Source organism: Ovis canadensis, chromosome 9, assembly GCF_042477335.2.
Source record: "Ovis canadensis isolate MfBH-ARS-UI-01 breed Bighorn chromosome 9, ARS-UI_OviCan_v2, whole genome shotgun sequence".
NCBI lineage: Eukaryota > Metazoa > Chordata > Mammalia > Artiodactyla > Bovidae > Ovis > Ovis canadensis.
In genome coordinates, this window is record NC_091253.1 from 90,088,348 (window position 1) to 90,113,352 (window position 25,005).

The window sequence follows — 25,005 nt, forward strand, 5'->3', positions numbered from 1 at the left end:
ACATGTAATGTATTGGAGATGAAGTGAAGGAGAAGAGATGAAACAGTATGGCCGATGTAGGGACCTGCTGTAGATGTCACGTAGCATACTCTTGAAGACACACTCTGAGACCTATGCCCACTCCTTCCAGGCCATTGACCAACAGTGACCAACATCACTTTCTATTCTATTCTCTTTATTCATGTTCCCTAGATTTAAATATGTACTCCTAAGTGTCCTCAATGGGCTTCCCTGGTGGCTCAGATGGTAAAGAATCTGCCTGCAATCTGGGAAACCTGGGATCAATCCCTGGGTTGGGAAGATTCTCTGGAGGAAGGCACAGCAGCCCACTCTAGCATTCTTGCCTGGAGAATTCCCATGGACAGAGGAGCCTGGCGGGCCATAGTCCTTGGGGTCACAAAGAGCTGGACACAACTGAGTGACTAAGCACACACACAAAGTGAAAGTTGCTCAGTTGTGTCTGGCTCTTTGCGACCCCATGGACTATATAGTCCATGGAATTCTCCAGGCCAGAATACTGGAGTGGGTAGCCGTTCCCTTCTTCAGGGGATCTTCCCAACCCAGGGATCAAACCCAGGTCTCCCTCATTGCAGGTGGATTCTTTTGTCCTCACTAGTGTACCCATCCCTCACTTAATGGCCTTTCTTCATTATGAAAATAAAGAACAGTACTTAGAAGTAAATCAGGCAAATTATGAGGCTAGAAGTGTGATTCACCAGTTTGGATAATAAAGCTGTATTGTTTATCCCTCTAGCAAGTCCATTCCAAAATTATGCTCTCTAACTACATAAAGCAACAAAGAAATGGCTGCTCCTCCTGGTGGCTTCCTGATTCACCCTCCCACTGTCGCCTCAGGCTCTCCAGTGACTAGGGCTTTGCCCACTGTCCTTCAATAATAGGGCAGCTTCTGAGTAAGCTCAGGTGTGAGTGTCATGCATGGCTTAGATTTGGAATGAGGGATTTGTTTCTTCTTCAGTGATGGGTGTTGGGGGCTGCAAGATGGGGGGATGGAGAAGACTGCTTAATAATTACCAAGAAAAATCAAATAGATTTTTCTAAGGTACTATTCTGAAAAAATAAACAAAAACCCACAGTGAAAACCTTTAAATGAGGGTGATTATATAAGTTGCATTTATAAAAGCTGGCAGAATCACTGATAAGAACACATTTGATTAGATGTCCAAGGACTTTATAATCTGATATGAAAATTGGGGTCATTTATTAAGGGTGGCAATGAGAGGATTTTGTGTGATAGTCTTCCTGCTAGTCCAAATAGCATCCTCTGAAAACTATTAAACACCTGTGCTCAGACCATTTAGGAACTGTATCTCCAACCTCTGTAGATGCTGAGAAGAGGGTTAGCAGGGACTTCAGATGCAGTTTCTGGACCAGCCAGCAACAGCCAGACCTTGGGAGAGAAGGAGGTAAGCAAGAATGACTGTTCTCTTTCTAGGGCTCTATCAGTGCCTTTATGTCAGTGTTTCCATGAGAGGGTCTATAAACCAATTTCTAAAATCACAGAACAAAAAATTACACCTTTATATGTGAAATGGTTCCCTGTGTAAATTAAACTGACTATTTTTTTTTTTTTGCTCTTGGTTGGAAGAATATCAGCTTAATAAGAGTAACACTGGTCAGCCCATGATAAAAGTGTGGATGTTAAAAAATTTAATGAAAAACAAAATTTGAAAATAAATCATCATTAGTTAAGAGGTTTGTTTTCAAGATCTTGCAAAGCATGCAAATAAAGATGAAAACACAAAGGAAGCTGGATGGTAAAATGATAGGGGACTTTGGCCTTGGCTCTCCATTCTTTTCTCCTTGTCCCTTTCTCATTATTCCATGACAGTAAATGCCATAGACAGCTCACCATCCTGGTTTTCCAGTTGTTCTCATTTCCAGATGCCAAGCATTAGGGTGAATGAAAAGTGTTCTGCTTTCTTTGAAAAGAACTAGAGAACTTCTGGCTGCTCAAGGTGATGCCAAAAGGACCCCTTCTCATATAAATATGTATCAGTTCAGTTCAGTTGCTAAGTCATGTCTGACTCTCTGCGACCCCATGAACCACAGTACCCCAAGCCTCCCTGTCCATCACGAACTCCCAGAGTTTACTCAAACTCATGTTCATTGAGTCAGTGATGCCATCCAACCATCTCATCCTCTGTCGTCCTCTTTTCCTCCTGTCTTCAATCTTTCCCAGTATCAGGGTCTTTTCCAATGAGTCAGCTCTTTGCATCAGGTGGCCAAAGTATTGGAGTTTCAGCTTCAACATCAGTCCTTCCAGTGAGCACCCAGGACTGATTTCCTTGCAGTCCAAGGGACTCTCAAGAGTCTTCTCCAATACCACAGTTCAAAAGCATCAATTCTTTGGTGCTCAGCTTTCTTTATAGTCCAACTCTCACATCCATACATGACTACTGGGAAAAGATAGCCTTGACTAGACAGATCTTTGTTGACAAAGTAATGTCTCTGCTTTTTAATATGCTGTCTAGGTTGGTCATAACTTTCAATAAATATGTATAAATGCTTAGAAACTATGCATTTTAAAAATCATTTTTAATTCATAGCATTAACTCATAAGAAGAGAATTGGAGGAAGAATTGAAAATTATAAAGTTGACATGACTTAGCAACTGAGCAACAACAACAAAATAGGTAACAGCAATAAAGATAGGCAGAATAAACATCCCTGTTAACTGACAGGGATTGTGAGATTGAATATTTAAAAATCTAACTATATGCTGTTTGTAACAGAATCAAATGAAACACAATGACCTAGATTAATCAAAATTAAACTTAGAAAAAGAGTAACCAAAAGAGAGATAGTCATGATACGTACTAATATAAAATAGACTTATAGGGAAAAAACATTATTAAGGATGAGAAGATCTTTAGACTCAACCAGACACAGCAACAAAGCTTCAAACTATACAAAGCTAATTAAGCTGACAGAAATTCAAGGAGAAATTTATAAAATCACAATCTTAGTGGGGGATTTTATTATATTGCTCTCAAAAACTGATAGTGCAATCAGATTAAAAACTAGTAATAATACAGTAAAGAGCACAATTAATATATTTTCTCTACTGAATGCATATGTAGAATGCTATCCTCAGGAAAATGAGGACACATACTCCTTGTAAGTCAAAAGGACACAGGTTTTAAAATTTGACTGAGTAATAAACCAATATTTTCTCTCAAAAAATACCAAAGAATCAGTATTACATAATCCATGTTTAACAACCACTTTCTAACAAAATTAGAACTCTATAACTAATATTTTTAGAAACTTAAAGCTGTAATGACTAAGTAGTCAAAGAAGAAATCATAATGAAAATTCTAACATGTTTAGATTTCATGGCCATTAAGACACTATTTCAAAACTGGTGGAAAGTAGCTAAACCAGAGATTAGCAAGAGATGTATGGCCTTAAATGTGAATATTATAAGAAAGGCTGAATATTAGTGGACTAAATAGTCACCTGAAGAAGATAGAATAAATAAATAAAACACAATAAATCCGCATATGGAAGAGAATAAAACCATTTATGTAAATTCAAAATAACAATAACTATATGATACTGATTTTGGATAAACACACTTACAGAATAATGTTATAACAATCAGAGCATGACAACTGCAGGGGAGAAAGGATGGATTGTGGAGAGGTGCAAAACAGGTTTCAACTATACTGGTAATGTTTAGCTTCTTTTTTTTAATGACAGTATAATTTTTTAAATATTTTAATTGGAGGCTAATTACTTTACAATACTGTATTGGTTTTGCCATACATCAACATGAATCCGCCATGGGTGTATACGTCTTCCCCATCCTGAACCCCCCTCCTACCACCCTCCCCATACTGTCCCTCTGGGTCATCTCAGTGCACCAGCCCCAAGCATCCTATATCCTGCATCGAACCTGGACTGGCAATTCGTTTCTTATATGATATTATACATGTTTCAATGCCATTCTCCCAAATCATCCCCTCCTTGCCCTCTCCCACAGAGTCCAAAAGACTGTTCTAAACATCTGTGTCTATTTTGCTGTCTCACATACAGGGTTATCATTACCATCTTTCTAAATTTCATATATGTGTGTTAGTATACTGTATTGGTGTTTTTCTTTCTGGCATACTTCACTCTGTATAATCGGCTCCAGTTTCATCCACCTCATTAGAACTGATTCAAATGCATTCTTTTTAATGGCTGAGTAATACTCCATTGTGTATATGTACCACAGCTTTCTTATCCATTCATTTGCTGATGGACACCTAGGTTGTTTCCATATCCTGGCTATTATAAACAGTGCTGTGATGAACATTGGGGTACATGTGTCTCTTTCAATTCTGGTTTCCTTGGTGTGTATGCCCAGAAGTGGGATTGCTGGGTCATAAGGCAGTTCTATTTCCTGTTTTTTAAGGAATCTCGACACTGTTCTCCATAGTGGCTGTACTACTTTGCATTCCCACCAACAGTGTAAGAGGGTTCCCTTTTCTCCACACCCTCTCCAGCATTTATTGCTTGTTGACTTTTGGATTGCAGCCATTCTGACTGGTGTGAAATGGTACCTCATTGTGGTTTTGATTTGTATTTCTCTGATAATGAGTGATGTTGAGCATCTTTTCATGTGTTTGTTAGCCATCTGTATGTCTTCTTTGGAGAATTGTCTATCTAGTTCTTTGGCCCATTTTTTGATTGGGTCATTTATTTTTCTGGAATTGAGCTGTAGGAGTTGCTTGTATATTTTGGAGATTAGTTGTTTGTCAGTTGCTTCATTTGCTATTATCTTCTCCTATTCTGAAGGCTGTCTTTTCACCTTGGTTATAGTTTCCTTTGTTGTGCAGAAGCTTTTAATTTTAATTAGGTCCCATTTGTTTACTTTTTGCTTTTATTTCCAATATTCTGGGAGGTGGGTCATAGAGGATCCTGCTGTGATTTATGTCGGAGAGTGTTTTGCCTATGTTCTCCTCTAAGAGTTTTATAGTTTCTGGTCTTACATTTAGATCTTTAATCCATTTTGAGTTTATTTTTGTGTATGGTGTTAGAAAGTGTTCTAGTTTCATTCTTTTACAAGTGGTTGACCAGTTTTCCCAGCACCACTTTTTAAAGAGATTGTCTTTTCTCCATTGTATATTCTTGCCTCCTTTGTCAAAGATAAGGTGTCCATAGGTGTGTGGATTTATCTCTGGGCTTTCTATTTTGTTCCATTGATCTATATTTCTGTCTTTGTGCCAGCATCATACTGTCTTGATGACTGTGGCTTTGTAGTAGAGCCTGAAGTCAGGCAGGTTGATTCCTCCAGTTCCATTCTTCTTTCTCAAGATTGCTTTGGCTATTGAAGGTTTTTTGGATTTCCATACAAATTGTGAAATTATTTGTTCTAGTTCTGTGAAAAATACCATTGGTAGCTTGATAGGGATCGCATGGAATCTATAGATTGCTTTGGGTAGTATACTCATTTTCACTATATCGATTCTTCCAATCCATGAACATGGTCTATTTCTCCATTTATTAGTGTCCGCTTTGATTTCTTTCACCAGCGTTTTATAGTTTTCTATATATAGGTCTTTAGTTTCTTTAGGTAGATATATTCCTAAGTATTTTATTCTTTTCGTTGCAATGGTGAATGGAATTGTTTCCTTACTTTCTCTGTTTTCTCATTATTAGTGTGTAGGAATGCAAGTGATTTCTGTGTGTTCACGTTATATCCTGCAACTTTACTATATTCATAGATTAGCTCTAGTAATTTTCTGGTGGAGTCTTTAGGGTTTTCTATGTAGAGGATCATGTCATCTGCAAATGGTGAGAGTTTTACTTCTTTTCCAATTTGGATTCCTTTTATTTCTTTTTCTGCTCTGGCTGTCATGGCCAAAACTTCCAAAACTATGTTGAATAGTAGCAGTGAAAGTGGGTACCCTTGTCTTGTTCCTGACTTTAGGGGAAATGCTTTCAATTTTTCACCGTTGAGGATAATGTTTGCTATGGGTTTGTCATATATAGCTTTTATTATGTTGAGGTATGATCACAACAGACAACACGGAAATAGAAAGGATCATAAGAGACTACTATCAGCAATTATATGCCAATAAAATGGACAACCTGGAAGAAATGGATAAATTCCTAGATAAGTACAACTTTCCAAAATTGAACCAGGAAGAAATAGAAAATCTTAACAGACCCATCACAAGCACAGAAATTGAAACTGTAATCAGAAATCTTCCAGCAAACAAAAGCCCAGGTCCAGATGGCTTCACAGCTGAATTTTACCAAAAATTTAGGGAAGAGCTCACACCTATCATATTCAAACTCTTCCAGAAAATTGCTGAGGAAGGTAAACTTCCAAACTCATTCTATGAGGCCACCATCACCCTAATACCAAAACCTGACAAAGATGCCACAAAAAAAGAAAATTACAGGCCAATATCACTGATGAACATAGATGCAAAAATCCTTAACAAAATTCTAGCAATCAGAATCCAACAATACATTAAAAAGATCATACACCATGACCAAGTGGGCTTTATCCTAGGGATGCAAGGATTCTTCAATTACTGCAAGTCAATCAATGTAATACACCACATTAACAAATTGAAAAATAAAAGCCATATGATTATCTCAACAGATGCAGAGAAAGCCTTTGACAAAATTCAACATCCATTTATGATAAAAACTCTCCAGAAAGCAGGAATAGAAGGAACATACCTCAACATAATAAAAGCTGCTGCTGCTGCTGCTAAGTCACTTCAGTCGTGTCTGACTTAGTGCGACCCCATAGACGGCAGCCCACTAGGCTCTCCCATCCCTGGGGTTCTCCAGGCAAGAACACCGGAGTGGGTTGCCATTTCCTTCTCCAATGCATGAAAGTGAAAATGAAAGTGAAGTCACTCAGTCATGTCCGACTCTTAGTGACCCCATGGACTGCAGCCTACCAGGCTCCTCCATCCATGGGATTTTCCAGGCAAGAGTATTGGAGTGGGGTGCCATTGCCTTCTCCTAATAAAAGCTATATATGTTTAACTTCTTTTAAACTAAGGTTTGGAAACAAATATTTGAAATTGTTAACATTTATGAGATCTGGGTGGAGGATTGTTGGTGTTTATTATCTTATGTCAGTTTCCAAATATTTGAATTATTTGTTTAAAAACGAGGGGGCAAAGAAAAAAAGAAAAACATTAAGAAAAAGAAATAAGAGATTTTCTACTTTTGCAGAAATTGTAACCAGCTTCAGCTTTAGGCCCCTCATCTGTAAAAGGAATAATAGTAATTTCTACCTTCCAGACTCGGTGAGAACTGCATACCCCACACGTTGCTCAGAGCTTGGGACACAGTGCTCTAGCAAGCTAAATGCCATTATTATTTCATCCTGAAGTCAAGGAGCATCTCCTCTCTTCTTCACATCAATCTAAGGAGACCTGGATGAGAAATCTCACTTGATTCTCCTTCATTTACGTTCCTAAAGCAAGAATATCCACTGTTACTGTTGACTCTTAGAAAGAGGAATGTTATACATTTGTAATTAGTAAAATGATGCTACCATTATAAAACGCTGTAGGACATCACTGAAGCTTTTTCTTACTACCACCGCTTTAAGGTTGCCTTGTCTCCCTACCTCCCAAATCACTTCTCCACTGAAGCGCTCCGTTTGAATTCCAAGTCGGTGAGATGGCCACCATCAGTGGCAGCATTGCCATCTCAGTGTTCTTCAACATCTGTGGCATGGAGTTTTCATCTTTACAAGTCTGATAGATATGCATTTGCTTACATTGTGTTTGATTTATGTAACAGTCCTGCAAGCATATTGTCATCTATTTTCTTGCTAAGGAACTAAAGGCTATATCTAGCCTTTAGTCCAGTGTACCTTCCAGGCATAATGATATATACATCGAAGGGCTCTTTTGAGGATTGAAAAAGGTCATGTGATGTAACTGGTGCACAGGAAATATTCCTCATGTATTAATTCTCTCCTCTTTTCTCCTAGATGTTCAATTAATGTTTGCTGGTATGTTGTTTAATTTATGTCTGTTTATTATATTAATATTAAGTGAAAACATATGGGCCTCTTTTGATATATGTTTTCCATTTTTACCAAAAACTCATGTTTTATTAATTTAACCACCGGTTTCTTTTGCAACACATAAAGTTCAAAAATTCTGCTCTTTATTTGTGGCTAAAATGATACTCAAATGATTCCACCTAAAATTATTCAACTATAAAGGATGAATTCACACTTATATCTTTCATAAAAAGAGTAATTCTAATTGCTGGTTTCAGTGTAGGTATGGAGGCATTTGATGAGCTCCTGTCAATTAATGTTCCCTGGAGTCAGTTCTCTGGTGTTCTCAGGATTTGGACTTAAGCCTCCTGCTTCTGGTTTTCAGTCTTATTTTTACAGTAGTCTCAACACTTCTCCTTCTATACAGCACTGTTGATAAGACATCTAGGTTAAAGATGAAAAGTTTCTCCACAATGAGGGTCACTCAGAGAGGTTCACAGAGTTACATGGAGAAGAGAAGAGGGAGAAGGGAGTTAGAGGTGAACCGAATGAGATAAGGTGGAATCAAAAGAAGAGAGAGCAAGCTAGCCAGTAATCACTTCCTTATGTGCACTCCTCAGTCTGGACCACACAGAGATGTTCATGGAGTTATACAGGGAAAAGAAGAGGGAGGAAGGAGACAGAGGTGGCCAGGAGGATAAAAGGGGGGAATCAAAAGGAGACAGACAGATCCAGCCAGTAATCAGTTCCCTAAGTGTTCTCCACCATCTGAAACACACAGAGATTCACAGAGTTGGGTAGAGAAGAGAATGGGGAGGGAGGAGACAGAGGCAACCTAGTGGAGAAAAAGGAGAGTCCAAAGGGGGAGAGAGCAGTCAAGCCAGTAATCTCGCTCCCAAGTAAAAATGGGTACTGAAGATTGGGTTCTTAAAGGTACAAAATTGATAACAAATACCAAAAAGCAAAGATTCAAAAGCTTGGGGCTGGTCCACTGGGATGACCCAGAGGGATGGTATGGGGAGGGAGGTGGGAGGGGGTTCAGGATGGGGAACACCTGTACACCCATGGCAGATTCATGTTGATGTATGGCAAAACAAATACAATATTGTATAGTTATTAGCCTCCAATTAAAATAAATAAATTTTTAAAAGGAGTAATTCTAGTATGAATCACTTCATGAAATCTTCCCTTGTTCTAAAGTGCTGCCTGAAACAACTGAATATGGGATGGCTAAGTGGATATATGGTCTATGGTGATGAGAACAAAAATACAGCCTTTAAATCAGTTCCTGACATGTTTTCCTATACACATTAATCAAAGCCATAACTTGGAATACTTTCAATTACGGTTTAAATGTATTTCTTTTAAAAGATGCCATTATTACAGAGAAAGAACAATAATTCAAGCATCAGTGGTCATTTTCCTTAGTTTTCTATGCATGATGATCCTCTGAGAATGACCGGAAAGTGCAGGATTTTTTTATTATATTAAAAAGCAGAAATATTCTTGAGAATTTAGTTATAAGAGTAAGAACTAGATTTGATTCTTTGTTTTCCCCACTTTAAGTTTTTCTATATTTCAATTTACTTTGTAGTAGATTATGTTGCTCTCAACAGCTATTTCCTGATTTTACTATTTTATTTTTCTTCAGGGATATTATACAGGGCTTCCCTGGTAGCTATTATAAGTCTTTGTAAATACGGTATTACTAGCTTAAGGATATTGGCAGAAAGCTAAAAAGACACAAAAAAAGATGGAGCTCTTTCCATTCCCATATGCTGTGCATGTTACTTTAATTCTGTGTCACATTTTTGAAGCATCTATTTAGTGCCCTTCTCTACAGCAATGAGGAGAGAATCAGCCTTATAGATTAGCCTTATATATGCTCATGGATGCGGGCTATCCTGGGGTGATGGTATGTGAATTGGGCTCATTGGAGCCAACTACTGTTCTTTCATTATGAGGCTTCTCTGCTTTAGGGATGACCCCAGCCAACCCCAACTGTGCAAAGAATACAGACATCAAGCCTTGAGAGACAAAGTCAATCCTAAGATTATACCCTCTGCTAGAATATCCACCTTTGCTTTGGCAATTAGCATCTAATAATCATAGTTATTATTACCGATGATCTAGTTGAGGGGGCAGATACTATCTAAATTATTTCAAATTATCCTCTAACAATTCAAGATAAGCTGTTACCATGGTAAGAGGAAATGGAGATTTAAAGGTTAAATAAATTTGTCCAACATAATACAGCTACTAAATAGCATAGAAGGATTTGAACCCTCAATACTCCAACAAGGAGGGTATATATCCATGCTGCCTCTCATTTGCCTACAGATTCTGAGTTATTTGTGGGTTAAGGAAGGAGGATTTCATGGGCTAAAAAGCCCATGAAATCTGGGTCACATGGTACAGTCTGGAGATGTTGAGGTCAAACAAGAACATGGACTGGGCATCAGTTCATTAGCAATGATTTATCCAATATGAGGATGGCATTAGCAGGATCACAAATAAGTAATCTTATAATAGTCAACTTAATTTAATACTTATCATTTCTGGCACACACCCAGTAGAAACTCTCCATCCCTAGAGCTTGATTTTGAGGATGTTCACAGGGTTGGTGGTGCCTAAAAATGAACTAAACTAAATCCTTATCTCCCAAGGTCCAAGCAGAGGTTCATAATATATTTCCTTGTTTCTTGGTCTGCAGACTTCTGTTTTTAGGCACACTTACTGGAATGGAATTCATTCTAAGCTCAGTAGACCTCAGCTTTCACAAAATGTAGCATTAAGCAGGATGCAGAGAAGTGTGTCGGCAAAGAACACAGCATCCTTGGAAACCCCAGCACTTCCTCTTTGGTATATTTAGCATAGAGAGGTAGAAGCTGGCTTGTCAGCTACATGGCAAATAAACTTTGCTTAGTAACTCCCAAACTCTGGTTTTCCAGGCTCTGTATAGCTGGAATCTCCCTGACTCTACTTTCCTGTGTCTCCATTCTATTCATCCCACAGCCTACCCAGTATCTTTAGAAGAAGTCAATCCCATGCTTAAAATCTTCAGTGGCTCCTACTGCCTAGAACACCAACTCCAAAGCTGAGCTTTGTGTCCAATGCCTTTTTACAAACTGACCCTAATTTCCCACCACTCCTCACTCACCTATTGCTCTAGATTTACAAAAGCGTCCTCCACTCCTCAAAACCATGGACTTTCCTGAGCTCTAATTTTGTCTTTTCTTCTCCTGTCTCCCACCCATTCAAGGCTTGACTCAAATCTCTGTCCATGTGAAGCTACCAGTTCCTGACTGTGATCTCTTTGATGGAAGGATCTGTGTCCTATCCCTTTTATTTGTTGACCATGAAGTGGGTGTTCAACATTTACTACTGAAGGAGGAGATCTCCTTGTGAGCCAAGTTGTGCAACACTGTGATGACACTGTTTTAATGAGGTAGCCTCCATTTTTGAGACAGCCCTGCCCTGGGCTTATATGGATCCCATTCTTGAGTGGGAAGAAATCCACTCGGGTGCTAAGGATACCATTATTGTTTTTCCATAGCTGTTCTTCTCCAGGATAAATAGCAGCAACTTTCAAAGCTTCCATTTCCTTTACCAACACCACATTTCTTAGCTTTCTAAGGCATACAGGCCAAATCAAATTAGATGTGGGAGAAGCTGAGTATGCTCCAGAGGGGCCCCCCGAGACCCTTCCTCTCACAGCATTCATCTGCCACCCCTCCAGATTCTGTCACACAGTGAGGAATTAGTCATTATGCTGAATGTCACTGGGCCAAGGTCTTGTCTATTTTTACAAAGAAATGGTATATTTTAGCTAACTGATAAAATAATAACAGCAATATTAATGTAGTCTAAGGCTTGAAAAGGACTACAGAGTCTCCCCTATCACATCCAAACTAAAAGGTAGGATACCTTCTAAGTGATTCATTTTTAATAAATCTTACTTTATCTCATGACACATTTGGAAGATCAATCTACACAGTTACATCTCTTTACACACACCAGTGGAATTGTTTATGTTATCTGAATGAGATATAAAGATGCAAAGTGTTTTACTGAGACTTATCAATGTGTTCAAACCTTAAGAAAAGTTCTCAGCAATTCCCAGCTGCAAAAATATGTATCCGCCACAAGTGTTAAGGTAAAGCCAGACATTACATAACCTGCCACTAGAGGAAATAACCAGCTGAATAAAAATGAGAGTACCATCCTCTAAAGATCATGAGAATGAGCCATAAATGTCCCCTTACTATAAATCTACTTTTAGATTTTACACAAAAAAGAGAAAAAGCAAGCAAATCAGTTTTTACTTCTTCCATTGTTCTAGGTATTTGCATCACTAAATATAATCATAAAATATCAAGACCAAAATTTGTTCAGAAAAAAAAGGCAAACAACCATCTGTACATTAAAATTCAAATTAATAAAGTGTAATGTTGGGGAAAACATTTTTTTCTAAGTTAATTTTTTTCCAAGTTAATGGAGAGTTCCAGAAGCAGACATATTATTTCCTAAAGGGATTGAGGTATAATAGGAAATCTTTCCCAGGGCTGTAAGTTTCCTAAATAATTGTGTTCACAAAATAATTGCAGAGGAACAGCATCTAGAATGGGAGGAGGGAATTTAAACATTGTGGAATGTTTTAAGATAAAACTTCCTCCTAGAAAAAATAAATCCTAACAAATTCTAATGTACTTGGAGCCACAGAAAAACCTGGCAGAGAGAGCCTTCAGCATATGTCAAACATTTCCAATAATACTACATTCATCTTAATAAAATAGGCTCAGATAGTACAGAAATAAAGTTATGTATTAGGTTAAATTTGCACTTGGGTGGGTACAAATGCTCTTCAAGACATAATAAAAGAATAATCTCCCCCATGCCAATTCAGGAACCATTACATGCTTATGTCTTGTCAATATTCTGGCAAACACAAGAGCCCAAAGACAACCCACAAAATCTAGAATGAAAATAAATCCACGGCCATTTGTACTCAGTTCCATGAACTGTACCTCAGCAAGCATTCTTGGATTCTTCCTCACTTCTGCCAACACTGGCAATGGCCCAGAGCAAGGCTTCCAAAGCACACTTGAGTCATGGAAGACTCTCCCAACAAATGTGTTTTAATGAATAATGAAATTACCAAGAGGGAGTTTCCCAAACTTATCTGACCATAAGAGAAGATTCTTTCCAATGGGCTCTTCTTTCTAGATGTGGGCTAGTCCTGAGCTGGCTTCAGGCTTTCTCTGTCACTGGCTCTACCCTTCAGGTGTCCCTCTCTTGGAAGTTTTTCATATCCCTAACTCAGATATTCTGGATTGAACTTCCTGAGGCTTTTCCAAGGGAGGCTTGACCAGGGCCTGGGAGAAGAAAACCCTTTTCCTGGATGGGTCCCCACCTCTAAGAGGCAACCTGCTGCATTAGAAATAATTCCATAAAGCTCTAACTACACCAAAGCCTTGGCATGCATTTGGCTGTGTATACTTCTGGGCCTGGAAGGCTTGGTGACTCATGTGTGATTCTTCCTACTTCATACCTCTGCTCTGTAGTTCCTGTTAGCAGACTATTTTTAGTGATGGCAATACCAAGAATTTTTTTTTTTTAAATTTTGAGGGTTTTTTTCCTTAATAAAGTAACACAGCTTCACTACTAAAAAATCTAATGGTATGTATGTATAGGAGGTAAAAAGAGCATCTCTTGCAATTCTGCAAATCTTCCCTTCTCCCCACAGTCCCATGACTGTTAACTGTCAACAGTTTCCTCCTCATTTTTAACGATGCACAGCACTGGAAGCTCTATAATCTGCTGGGAATCCTTCATTGTGCCCCCTTTGCTTCAAGAATTTCTATTTATCTTTATAAAAGAAAGCTCAAATATCACCTTTGTGAAGGTGCCTTGACCCAGACAAGCCATGCTGGTCCCTTTTTTTACCAGCTGCCTGAAGTAATTTGCACATATTTCAGTTAAAGTGTTTATAACAATTTCATTGCAATTTTTAAACTAAATGTCTCTCTTACTTCAAAGACTTCAAGGATTGTGTCTCATTCCTCTTTATTGCAAGGTATCTGGCACACTGACATTCAATCAGTATATTAAATATTTGTTGACTCAATGAAATATGAATAAAATATTTTCTAACACACAGACTTCAAACTCTATAAAAATTACAGTCAAGATACTCACATTAAAATTTCTCTAAAAAGATGTTTCACTTATATCCAACATTTCAACAACCAGGTAGTACTGTAATTTTTTCCCTTTGTTTAGGCCTGAAAATTAAAAATTCTAACTTAATGGAAAATGGTAAAGTTGGAAGAATTTGGGGATGGATGGTGGTCTATTATTCAAGTGCCAAATGAACATTTTGAAGCATAACTTCTTTGGCCATAGGCTTTGTCCACTGACACCAGAACATTCCAGGAAATGACATTTCAAATAAACACTGAGTTTCAAGTCCAGTAAACCACAAACACAAAAAAGTATTCAATAGCATTTCATAGCAAATAGCCTTCTGTTGACAGTTACTCAGAAATGACTGATTACATTTGCAAAGTACAAATATCTCTTCTGTTAGATTAATTGAATCTGGTTTTAGCTGATGACTTGGGCAAAAGAGTGAATCTATAAAAGTAGTAAGAGAAGAGACATGAAGAATGAATCTTAGAACAATATGCCTAAATATCAGAAAGTCCCACTAGACCAACACTTCAAATTAACAAGCCCCACTGAGGGACTTTGACATGCATTCTGCATGACATATTGTCCAAGGGACAGCAGCCAAAAGAAGTCTCACTTTTCTTGGAAAAACAGATTGCCATAGAGCTTTCATATTTCACCAACTAAATAGCCTGGACTCAATGTAATTAAGTAACATAATTATGAACCCATTTCTTGGCCTCTAGCCCAAAGTGCTAGCTCTCATTCAAGTAAATCAGTAATTTTCATCTAGAAGGCATCAGTCACATGTTAGACCTAGTTCTTCATATTAAAACACATAGGTAATCTATAAACAGAAATCAACAGTCTAATTTTAATTTTAAAATTAAAGAGTAAGACTCAGTAGGCGCAATTGCAGAATATGAGATGTAGTGTGGATTCTGGGCATTCAACTTAAGCAGAAAGTGGAAGCAGAAGATGACCAGGAGAAATTTAGACTCTTGAAAAATTACTATGAAAGTGGAAAACTGAAGAGGTCAATGGATTTCCATAATACAATGGACAGTGACTTTAACAGTAAATGAAAAGGATATTTAGGGATATCATAGCATCTGGCCCTAGAGTTACAATTAACATATTAAGTTAGGAGGCAGGGCAATCACTGAGCAGATGAGAGGTTTAAGACAAAAAAAAAAAAAATCCCTTAAGTAAAAAATACAGTACTGTTAGATCATGCTTATTAAATAATAAAAGTTAATTTATTGAGTTTTGGGGATGGGTTAGGCTCTGTTTTAAGTACATTATATAAATAGATTATTTCATTTTCAGAGCAACCTTGTGAGATAGGAACTATTATTATTTCCGTTTCACAGGTAAGAAAATAAGCACAGAAAGGGAAAGTAACTTACTGACGGCCACATGTTAGTGAGTTGCTGAGATGGGATTTGAACCCAGGCAGTCTGGCTCCATAGTGTTGTTTTAACAGTATAGCATGCTGTCTCTTAACACCTACTCAAAAGAAATGTTACTCTTTAGAGCTGTATTCATATATTTACATAGGTTTTCAGATATCTATAGAAGAGTTAAATCCTGAATTGAAGGAGACTTACTACTACTTTCAAAAGCAAATGAAGTCAGTGTAGTTTCAAAGCTGGAGAAAGATAATTCAATTCACCATTGCATGCTATTCATGCAACTGAATTCAACTCAATTAACAGTGATTTAGAGTCCCATGATGAAGGAAGTAAGATTCAAGCCTAGAAAAGACACTAATAGGAGATGGCAAGAGTGAACATTGACATTTTAGTAATCAGTGAACTAAAATGGATAGGAACGGGCAAATTTAACTCAGAATACCATTATGTCTACTACTGTGGGCAAGAATCCCTTAGAAGAAATGGAGTAGCCCTCATACTCAACAGAAGAGTCTGAAATGCAGTACTTGGGTGCAGTCTCAAAAACAATAGTATGATCTCAGTTCACTTCCAAGGCAAACTATTCAACATCACAGTGATCCAAGTCTATGCCTCCATCACTGACTGCAAAGAAGCTGAAGTTGAACAGTTCTATGAAGACCTACAAGACCTTCTACAACCAACACCAAAAAAAGATGTCCTTTTCATCATAGCAGATGGCAATGCAAAAGTAGGAAGTCACGAGATATCTGGAGTACCAAGCAAGTTTGGTTTTGGAGTACAAAATGAAGTAGGACAAAGGCTAACAGAGTTTTCCCAAAAGAACACACTGTTGTAGCAAACACTCTCTTCCAACTACACAAGGGATGACTCTATGCAGGAACATTATAAGATGGTCAATACCAAAATCAGATTGTTATATTCTTTGCAGCTGAAGATGGAGAAGCTCTATACAGTCAGCAAAAACAAAACCTGGAGCTGACTGTGGCTCAGAGCATGAGCTCCTTATTGCAAAATTCAGACTTAAACTGAAGAAAGTAGGGAAAACCACTAGGCCATTCAGGTATGACCAAAATCAAATCCCTTATAATTATACAGTGGAAGTAACAGATTCAAAGGATTAGATCTGATGGAGTGCCTGAAGAACCATGGATGGAGGTTCATAACATTGTACAGGGGCAGTGACCAAAATCATTTCAAAGAAAGAGAAAAGCAAGAAGGCAAAATTGTTTGAGGTGGCCTTACAAATAGCTGAGAAAAGAAGGGAAGCAAAAGGCAAAGGAGAAAGGGAAGGATATATCCAACTGAATTCAGAGTTCCAAAGAATAGCAAGGAGAGAGAAGAAAGCCTTTTTAAGTGAACAGTGCAAAGAGATAGAGGAAAACAGGAGAATGGGAAAGACTAGAGATTTCTTCAAGAAAATTAGACATACCAGGGAACATTTCATGTAAAGATGGGCACAATAAAGGACAGGAATGGTATGGACCTAACAGAAGCAGAAGAGATTAAGAAGAGGTGGCAAGAATACACAGCAGAATTATACAAAAAAGGTCTTAATGACCCAGATAACCGTGATGGTGTGGTCACCCACCTAGAGTCAGACATCCTGGTATGTGAGGTCAAGTGGGCATTAGAAAGTATTACTACAAAGTTAGTGGAGGTGATGGAATTCCAGCTGGGCTATTTCAAATCCTAAAAGACAGCTGCTCTGAAAGGGCTTCACTCATTATGCCAGGAAATTTGGAAAACTCAGCAGTGATCATAGGAAAAGGTCAGTTTTCATTCCAATCCCAAAGAAGGGCAATGCCAAAGAATGTCCAAACTACCATAAAATTGTGCTAATTTCACATGCTAGCAAAGTAATGCTAAAATACCTTCAAGCTAGGCTTCAACAATACGTGAACTGAGAACTTCCAGATGTACAAGCTGGATTTAGAAAAGGCAGAGGAACCAGAGAATTGCAAACATCCATTGGATCACAGAAAAAGCAAGAGAATTCCAGAAAAACATCTAATTCTGCTTCATTGACTATGCTAAAGCCTTTGACTGTGTGGCTCACAACAAATTGTGCAAAATTCTTAAACAGAAGAGAATACCAGACCACCTTATCTGCCTCCTGAGGAATCTGTATGCAAGTCAAGAAGCAACTGCTAGAATCCACCATGAAACAAAGGACTGGTTTAAAATTAGGAAAGGGGTACATCAAGGCTATATACTGTCACCTTGTTTATTTAGTTTATATGCAGAGTACATCATGAAAAATGTTGGGCTGGATGAATCACAAGCTGGAATCAAGAATGCAGGGAGAAATACCAAAATCTCAGATATGCAGATAATAACAGTCTAACGGCAGAAAGTGAAGAGGAAGTGACGAGCCTCTTAATGAAATTGAAAGAGGAGAGTGAAAAAGCTGGCTTAAAATTCAGCATTCAAAAAATTAATATCATAGCATCTGGTCCCATCACTTCATGGCAAATAGATGGAGAAAAATGGAAATAGTTGCAGCCTTTATTTTCTTGGGCTCCAAAATCACTGTAGATGGTGATTGTGGCCATGAAATTAAAAGATGCTTGCTCCTTGGAAGAAAAGCTATGACAAACCTAGACAGCATATTAAAAAGCAGAGACATCACTTTGCTGATGAAGGACCGCATAGTCAAAAGCTATAGCATTTCCAGTAGTCATGTACACATGTAAGAGTTGGACCATAAAGAAGGCTGAGCGCTGAAGAATTGATGCTTTTGAAATGTAGTGCTGGAGAAGGTTCTTGAGAGTCCCTTGGACAGCAAGATTAAACCAGTCAATCCTTTTGGAAATCAACCCTGAATATTCAGTGTGAGGACAGATGCTGAAGCTCCAGTACTCTGGCCACCTGATGGGAAAAGTTGTTTCACTAGAAAAGATCCTGATGCTGGGAAAGATTGAGGGAAGAAGGGGAAGGGAGAGACAGAGAATAAGGTGAGGTTGGATGGCATCACTGACTCAATGGACATGAATCTGAGCAAACTCCGGGAGATTGTGAGGGACAAGGAAAGACTGGCGTGCTGCAGTCCATGGAGTCACAAAGAGCATGACATGACTGAGTGGCTGCACAACAACAAGAGCAGGTAAAACACTCTGGAGGCTAACAGCTGAAGTGAGATGAAGAAAACAAATCCAGAGAGTCCAAATGACCTGCCCCAGGCCAAGAAAGCAGTCTGTGGCACAGAGTGACCTAAAAATCTAATGGAGATGGGTCTAGTTCTCTCTTTACACTACCATTGTGCCTCCAAGCTGGTTGGAACACACTGAATTAAAATTAACTTCCAATATAAATATCTATGCCCCATGGAGAGGAAAATTTTTGATAGTTGCCTGCCTCATCTCTCGAACCCACTTCATTCTGGAATGAAATTAAGGGCAGATAGCCAAGGGTATATTTTTTTTTAAGGAAGAAGAGGAAAGAATTTACATGTGGAGTTTCCCAGATCTCTGAAGGAATGCGTGTTTCTGTTTTTATTTGCTGGACAATTTATCTTTCAAATATTACCCAATTCTAAAAGCAGACTTGATATTTTATATTTGTAACTATGTGTGTAGGTGCAAATGAATGTCTTCAATTATATTCTAAGGGTCTTAAGAACAGAGAGTATGTAATATGCTCAGCTTTCACAGAATGATTTCACATAGTAGGTGCTCAGTATGGTAATGATGTTTAAAGTATAAACAATATAAAGTTATTAATTAGTTCATTTAAAAAAATGACCTGTGATTAAACCATATTGGAAAACAATACAAAAGAAGAATGCATATATATGTATAACTGAGTCACTTTGTAGTACACCAGAGATGGGCACAACATTGTAAATAAACTATATTTCAATTAAAAAAAAGGCAATTATCTGCCCCCAAATAGCAATAATGCCAGGGTTGTGAGACACTGGTCTAATTAGAAGTAAAGAAATTGCACAGTCACCTTTCCATTTTTCCATTTTAAAACACAAGTAAGATATAAATCAAAATTATACACTAAAGATTTGCCCCAATCAAGACAATTTCAGTAGTCTATTGTTAAGATGAACAATTGTATACCTGTGGCCAATTCATGTTGAGGTATGGCAAAAACCATCACAATATTATCATTATTCTCCGATTAAAATAAATTAGTTAATAAAAAAAACAGGGCTCAAGTCCCCCCAAAAAGATAAAAAATCATTTAAAGAGCTGATTTAGGGTTCAGTCCAGTTCAGTTCAGTCACTCAGTTGTGTCCGACTCTTTGTGACCCCATGAATCGCAGCACGCCAGGCCTCCCTGTCCATCACCAATTCCCAGAGTTCACTCAAACTCATGTCCATCAAGTTGGTGATGCCATCCAGACATCTCATCTTCTGTCGTCCCCTTCTCCTTCTGCCCCCAATCCCTCCCAGCATCAGAGTCTTTTCCAATGAGTCAACTCTTCGCATGAGGTGGCCAAAGTACTGGAGTACAGTACAAAGCTGTACAAAGTACAGCTTCAGCATCAGTCCTTCCAATGAATACTCAGGACTGATCTCCTTTAGGATGGACTGGTTGGATCTCCTTGCAGTCCAAGGGACTCTCAAGAGTCTTCTCCAACACCACAGTTCAAAAGCATCGATCTTCGGCACACTCAGCTTTCTTCACAGTCCAACTCTCACATCCAAACATGACTACTGGAAAAACCATAGCCTTGACTAGACGGACCTTTGTTGGCAAAGTAATATCTCTGCTTTTCAATATACTATTTAGGTTGGTCATAACTTTTCTTCCAAGGAGTAAGTGTCTTTTATTTTCATGGCTGCAAGCACCATCTGCAGTGATCTTGGAGCCCAGAAAAATAGTCAGCCACTGTTTCCACTGTTTCCCCATCTATTTCCCATGAAGTGATGGGACCAGATGCCATAATCTTAGTTTTCTTAATGTTGAGCCTTAAGCCAACTTTTTCAGTCTCCTCTTTCACTTTCAAGGGTTCATTAAAAGTCAGAGGCAAAGCTTAGATTTGAACACATGGGTATTTAAGTAAGCAATGGAATGCTTTCACCAAAGGGAGTGCTCTGATCTCTATGACATTTAAAACTCCACAGTCACAATGGAAACATTCTGCTGATGAGGCATTTTCCAAACCACCACTAGTCTGATTCAGATATGGAACTGTCATTACAGATTGATTGTTTCTAACCTCACTTAAAATCCACCTCTTGACCAGCCCACAAAAAGCAAATGTATGTTTTTTGTTTGCAAATAGGGTCATCAAAATAAACTATTTTCACAATTAGTTCTTGCTTTGTATGCCTATCCATTTTCCCCCCATGTCTAGTTTAACCTGCAAGGTCCAGTTTTTCATGCTGGATTCCTCACTGTGGTGAAAAGAATCATTCCTCCAGGCCTACTTTGCTCGCCTTGACTCCGGATATGGAAAGATGAGTGCAGCAAAGCTATCCAAGCAGCTAGGTGATGTCTTTAAACAAGGAAAAGGAAGTGGGTGAGCTACTGATTTTTCTTTCCACTTGTTTATGGTTTCCTTACATAGTCTCTAGCTGATGCGGTTGCATTTGCTGCAGTTTTATTACCTTGTTCATTTTCCCCAGTGGCTGATTATATTTGATACTTTGGCTGTCTGGTGGACACTTGAATAAAAATTTCGTTCTTTATGGGGACAAATTAGTTCTTTTCTGGGAATCAACTGACAAAAAACATACAGACCTCAGGAGCATCTTTGAACATTCCACAGCAACTAATCTGCTGAGCATTTTGTGTGTTGAGTTAAATATCACCACTGACAACCTCACACATTGGTTAACTACTTTCTAAATATTTACCAAGATCTTTAATAAGCGAGAGGGCTTCCCATGATATAAAGGCTCCACCACCATCATCCATGGCACCCTGCCCGACATCCCAGCTGTCCAGATGTCCACTGACCAGTACAACCTAGAACAAATAATAAAAAGAGAAATAAAAACCAAGCAGAAATGACATCAAAGAAGAAGCATTCACAGGCATTCCAAATACAGAAAAGAAGTTTTATATTTTTTTTTTCTATTTTTACTTTTTAAAAGAACTGTGTCATTGCTAATGGAAAACTTGGTATAGAGGTATTACATAAGGGGTATAAGGTCATCTTAATATGAATAAAACTTCTCATCTTGTACTTCTATTAATATAATTTTGAATGCTAAAGAAAAATTATTTATTACTGATGGATGTTTGACAAGTTTATTATATGGCTTGAAACCTAAATGACATGCAGATAGAGCTCAAAACTTCAACCATATTCTCAGTTGTCCCAAATTCTAGCAGACAAATAATAAACATGTGTTGAATTGAATTTAAATGAAAAAGCAAGAACAATTAATTTGTTTTTAATTATTGTGTTTGTGCATTATAAATCACTCTAGTGTTGAATAAATATGCCGGTATTACAAACTAGAGTCTAATTTAACAGAATAACTTCCAAGAAATATCTCAACTTACATGCTAAATAAATTTATAGATTATATTATAAATTTTACACCATCATAGATTTAAATTATTTTCTGAGAATCATTAATAATTATCACTAGAAAAATATAAAAATATCTCAGTAAAACTAAATTTCACAGATATATTTTAAACAAGTTAAAAACCAAATAAAATGATGCTGGGCTAACAGGATATCTACATGGAAATTATATATTGATCTCTGGATTATACAATATATGAATAGCAAGTCAGATGAATTACAAATTTAAATAAAGATGTTGGAGGAAAGCAGAAAAGAGCTTTGTCAACTTAGAGTATGCAAAGATTTCTTAAACTGGATAAGAAAACTGCAAACTATAAAATGAAAAAATAATAAACTGGACTTTAAAAATATTAGGAATATTTGTTCATCAAAAGATCTCATTACAAGAGTGAAAAGGCAACCCACAGAGAAGAAAATATTTATAAAACATATTTTCAACAAAGTCCCATATTCTGATTATATAAAGAACCCCTATGAAACTGTAACTAAAAGGAGAGTGAAATGATAGAAAAATGGGAAAAAAAACTTGAACAGACAATTCTCAAAGATAGATACACAAATCACTAATGAAAGTCACTCAGGTTCATTATCAACAAGGAAATATATGTTAAACCACAATACATATCCACTGAAATAGCTAAAATGAAAAAGATAGAAAATATTAGTGAGGAAGTGGACTAACTGGAACTCTCATATATCGAGTGTGAGTATAAATACTAGTCAAGCCTGTGGTTGACTAGTCTAGTTAACCAGATCTAGTCAAATCCATCTAGTCAAGGCTATGGTTTTTCCAGTAGTCACGTATGGATGTGAGAGTTGGACTGGAAAGAAAGCTAAGCACTGAAGAATTGATGCTTCGGTGGAAAAACCACCAAAAAACAAACAAACAAACAAAAACCACCATAGCTTTGACCATATGGACCTTTGTCAACAAAATGATGTCTCTGCTTTTTAATACACTGTCTAGGTTTGTCATAGCTTTTCTTCCAAGGAGCAAGAACCTTTTATTTCATGACTGCAGTCACTGCCTCTGGTAATTTTGGAGCCTAATAAAATAAAATCTGTCACTGTTTTCACATTTTTCCCCTTCTGTTTGCCATGAAGTGATGGGACTGGATGCCATGATCTTAGATTTTTGAATGCTGAATTTTAAGTCAGTTTTTCATTCTCCTCTGTCACCCTCATCAAAAGGCTCTTTGCTTTTTGCCATTAGAGTGGTATCATCTACATATCTGAGGCTGTGGACATTTCTCCCAGCAATCTTAATTCCAGCTTGAGAATTTTACACTTCAATACTGAGAATATTACACTTCAATAAAAAGCTTAAAAAACCAAGTTCAACAGTCTGATCCTATGAATAGCATACAGTAAATAAGCAAACCAAACTCGAACAAATCTTCTTGATGATCAACATGAAAGTGCCCCAGGACTTTGGGAAAGCATGATTTGGGGTTTCAAATGTCAGAGTGACCCATAGCACGGCCGTCTTCCCTGAGCAGCTGCAGGATCTCCCATTGACTCTGTGTATACAGACAGTCCTGACTTACTATGACTTCACTGTGGTCACAAACAAGCACAATGCCCCAGACTAACAAATGGCCATGTAATGAACCCAAATGGATTGCTTCTAAGGAAAAAAAAAGAATAAAGAAAAAACATGTTGCAATAGCAGGAAATTCTGGTTCAGAAAGTGGTATAATCCCCTGTGGGATGAACAAGCCAATTAGTCAACATGCTTACCCTCTCAGAACCATTTTCCCAATGAAGTTCAAGTTCCAGTGGATAAAAAGTGTCAAAATCTGTTTTAATCAACTTTTTCTCATATAATACATCAGTCAGTAAATCAAGGCAGCTATTGTTTTAAGCTTCAGATTTTGGAATAATTGAGGTTGCTTTTACAATCATACTTCTTTCTGTTTTCTGAAATATCTCTGTTCTCCAATCCAGAATTATTACTTAAACTAATAGTTCAAAGATGGAAGTGTTTTTGAATGATAGGGGAGTAAATGTTATCTCACAGGATAAGGACTTTGGCACAGTGATATGGAAGAATGATCACAAACTATTTGGATTATTATTTGTTTTAATTTTTTTTTCTTACAGAAAAGAATATACTGGGGATCATCAAGAGACAGTAATTTTAATATTAACTGATTCAAAAACTAGGTGATGACAGAAAACTACTTCAAATTCAGCGACATGTTTAACAAACTTGAATTTTCCTAATCATAAAAGCTTCAACCTATACCTGGAAAATAGCAGTGCAGGGGGTCTCAGTTAACGTGGTGTCTGTTTAGCATTGCTTAGTGCAGTCTCACGAAGGATAACCCAGTAACACATAACAAAGTCACTACATCTTGTGCCAGGGTCAGGCAGAAATGAATATCAGCTGTAACACATTTGGATCTGATTTAAGCAAACAAAACAAAAACACACAACTCTGAGACACAGTAAACTCCAGATTTATGAAAAAGGATCACTTTATAAAAGATAGGAGAATGCACTGGTTCTGTTGCCAGAAGTGGAGCCCCTCAAGCAATAACATGGCCTAGAACCAACAGAGAAGTGGGGCTCCCACCCATCGACCCCTCTTGTGTGCTGCTCACCAAGGCAAGCAGAGCACTGACCAATTCCCCGCCCTCCAACTTCCTTCTCACCACCGTCTCTTCTAAAGGCAGTAATGACTAAAAATGATTAAAACCCTCAGCAGGAGCCAAGAACAGCCACAACAAAACAAACATGAGGGCAGGATGGGAACCGCAATGCTCTGAAATACAGAGTTGGCCATTTGTGAGGCACACATTAGTCCTGTCCACCAAAGAATTGGCCTTAGGGTGGGAGCGGGGAGGGCCTTCTGCAGCAGGGCAGAGATACCCTGGATGACAGCCTGCCAGGATGAAGAATTAGACTGGCAGTGGTGCAGA

The 25,005-nt window shown here is 37.9% G+C and overlaps 1 protein-coding gene across 22 annotated transcripts in view; it reads right to left on the bottom strand.

Moving 5' to 3' along the window:
* Window positions 1-25,005, bottom strand: part of CPQ (carboxypeptidase Q) — a 567,207-nt gene that overhangs the window by 166,798 nt on the left and 375,404 nt on the right. For all 22 annotated transcript variants that reach the window (XM_069600550.1, XM_069600568.1, XM_069600545.1 and 19 more), the window contains one exon: window positions 21,396-21,507. In XM_069600550.1, coding sequence (XP_069456651.1) covers window positions 21,396-21,507 — 112 coding nt within the window. The remainder of the gene's footprint in view (window positions 1-21,395; window positions 21,508-25,005) is intronic.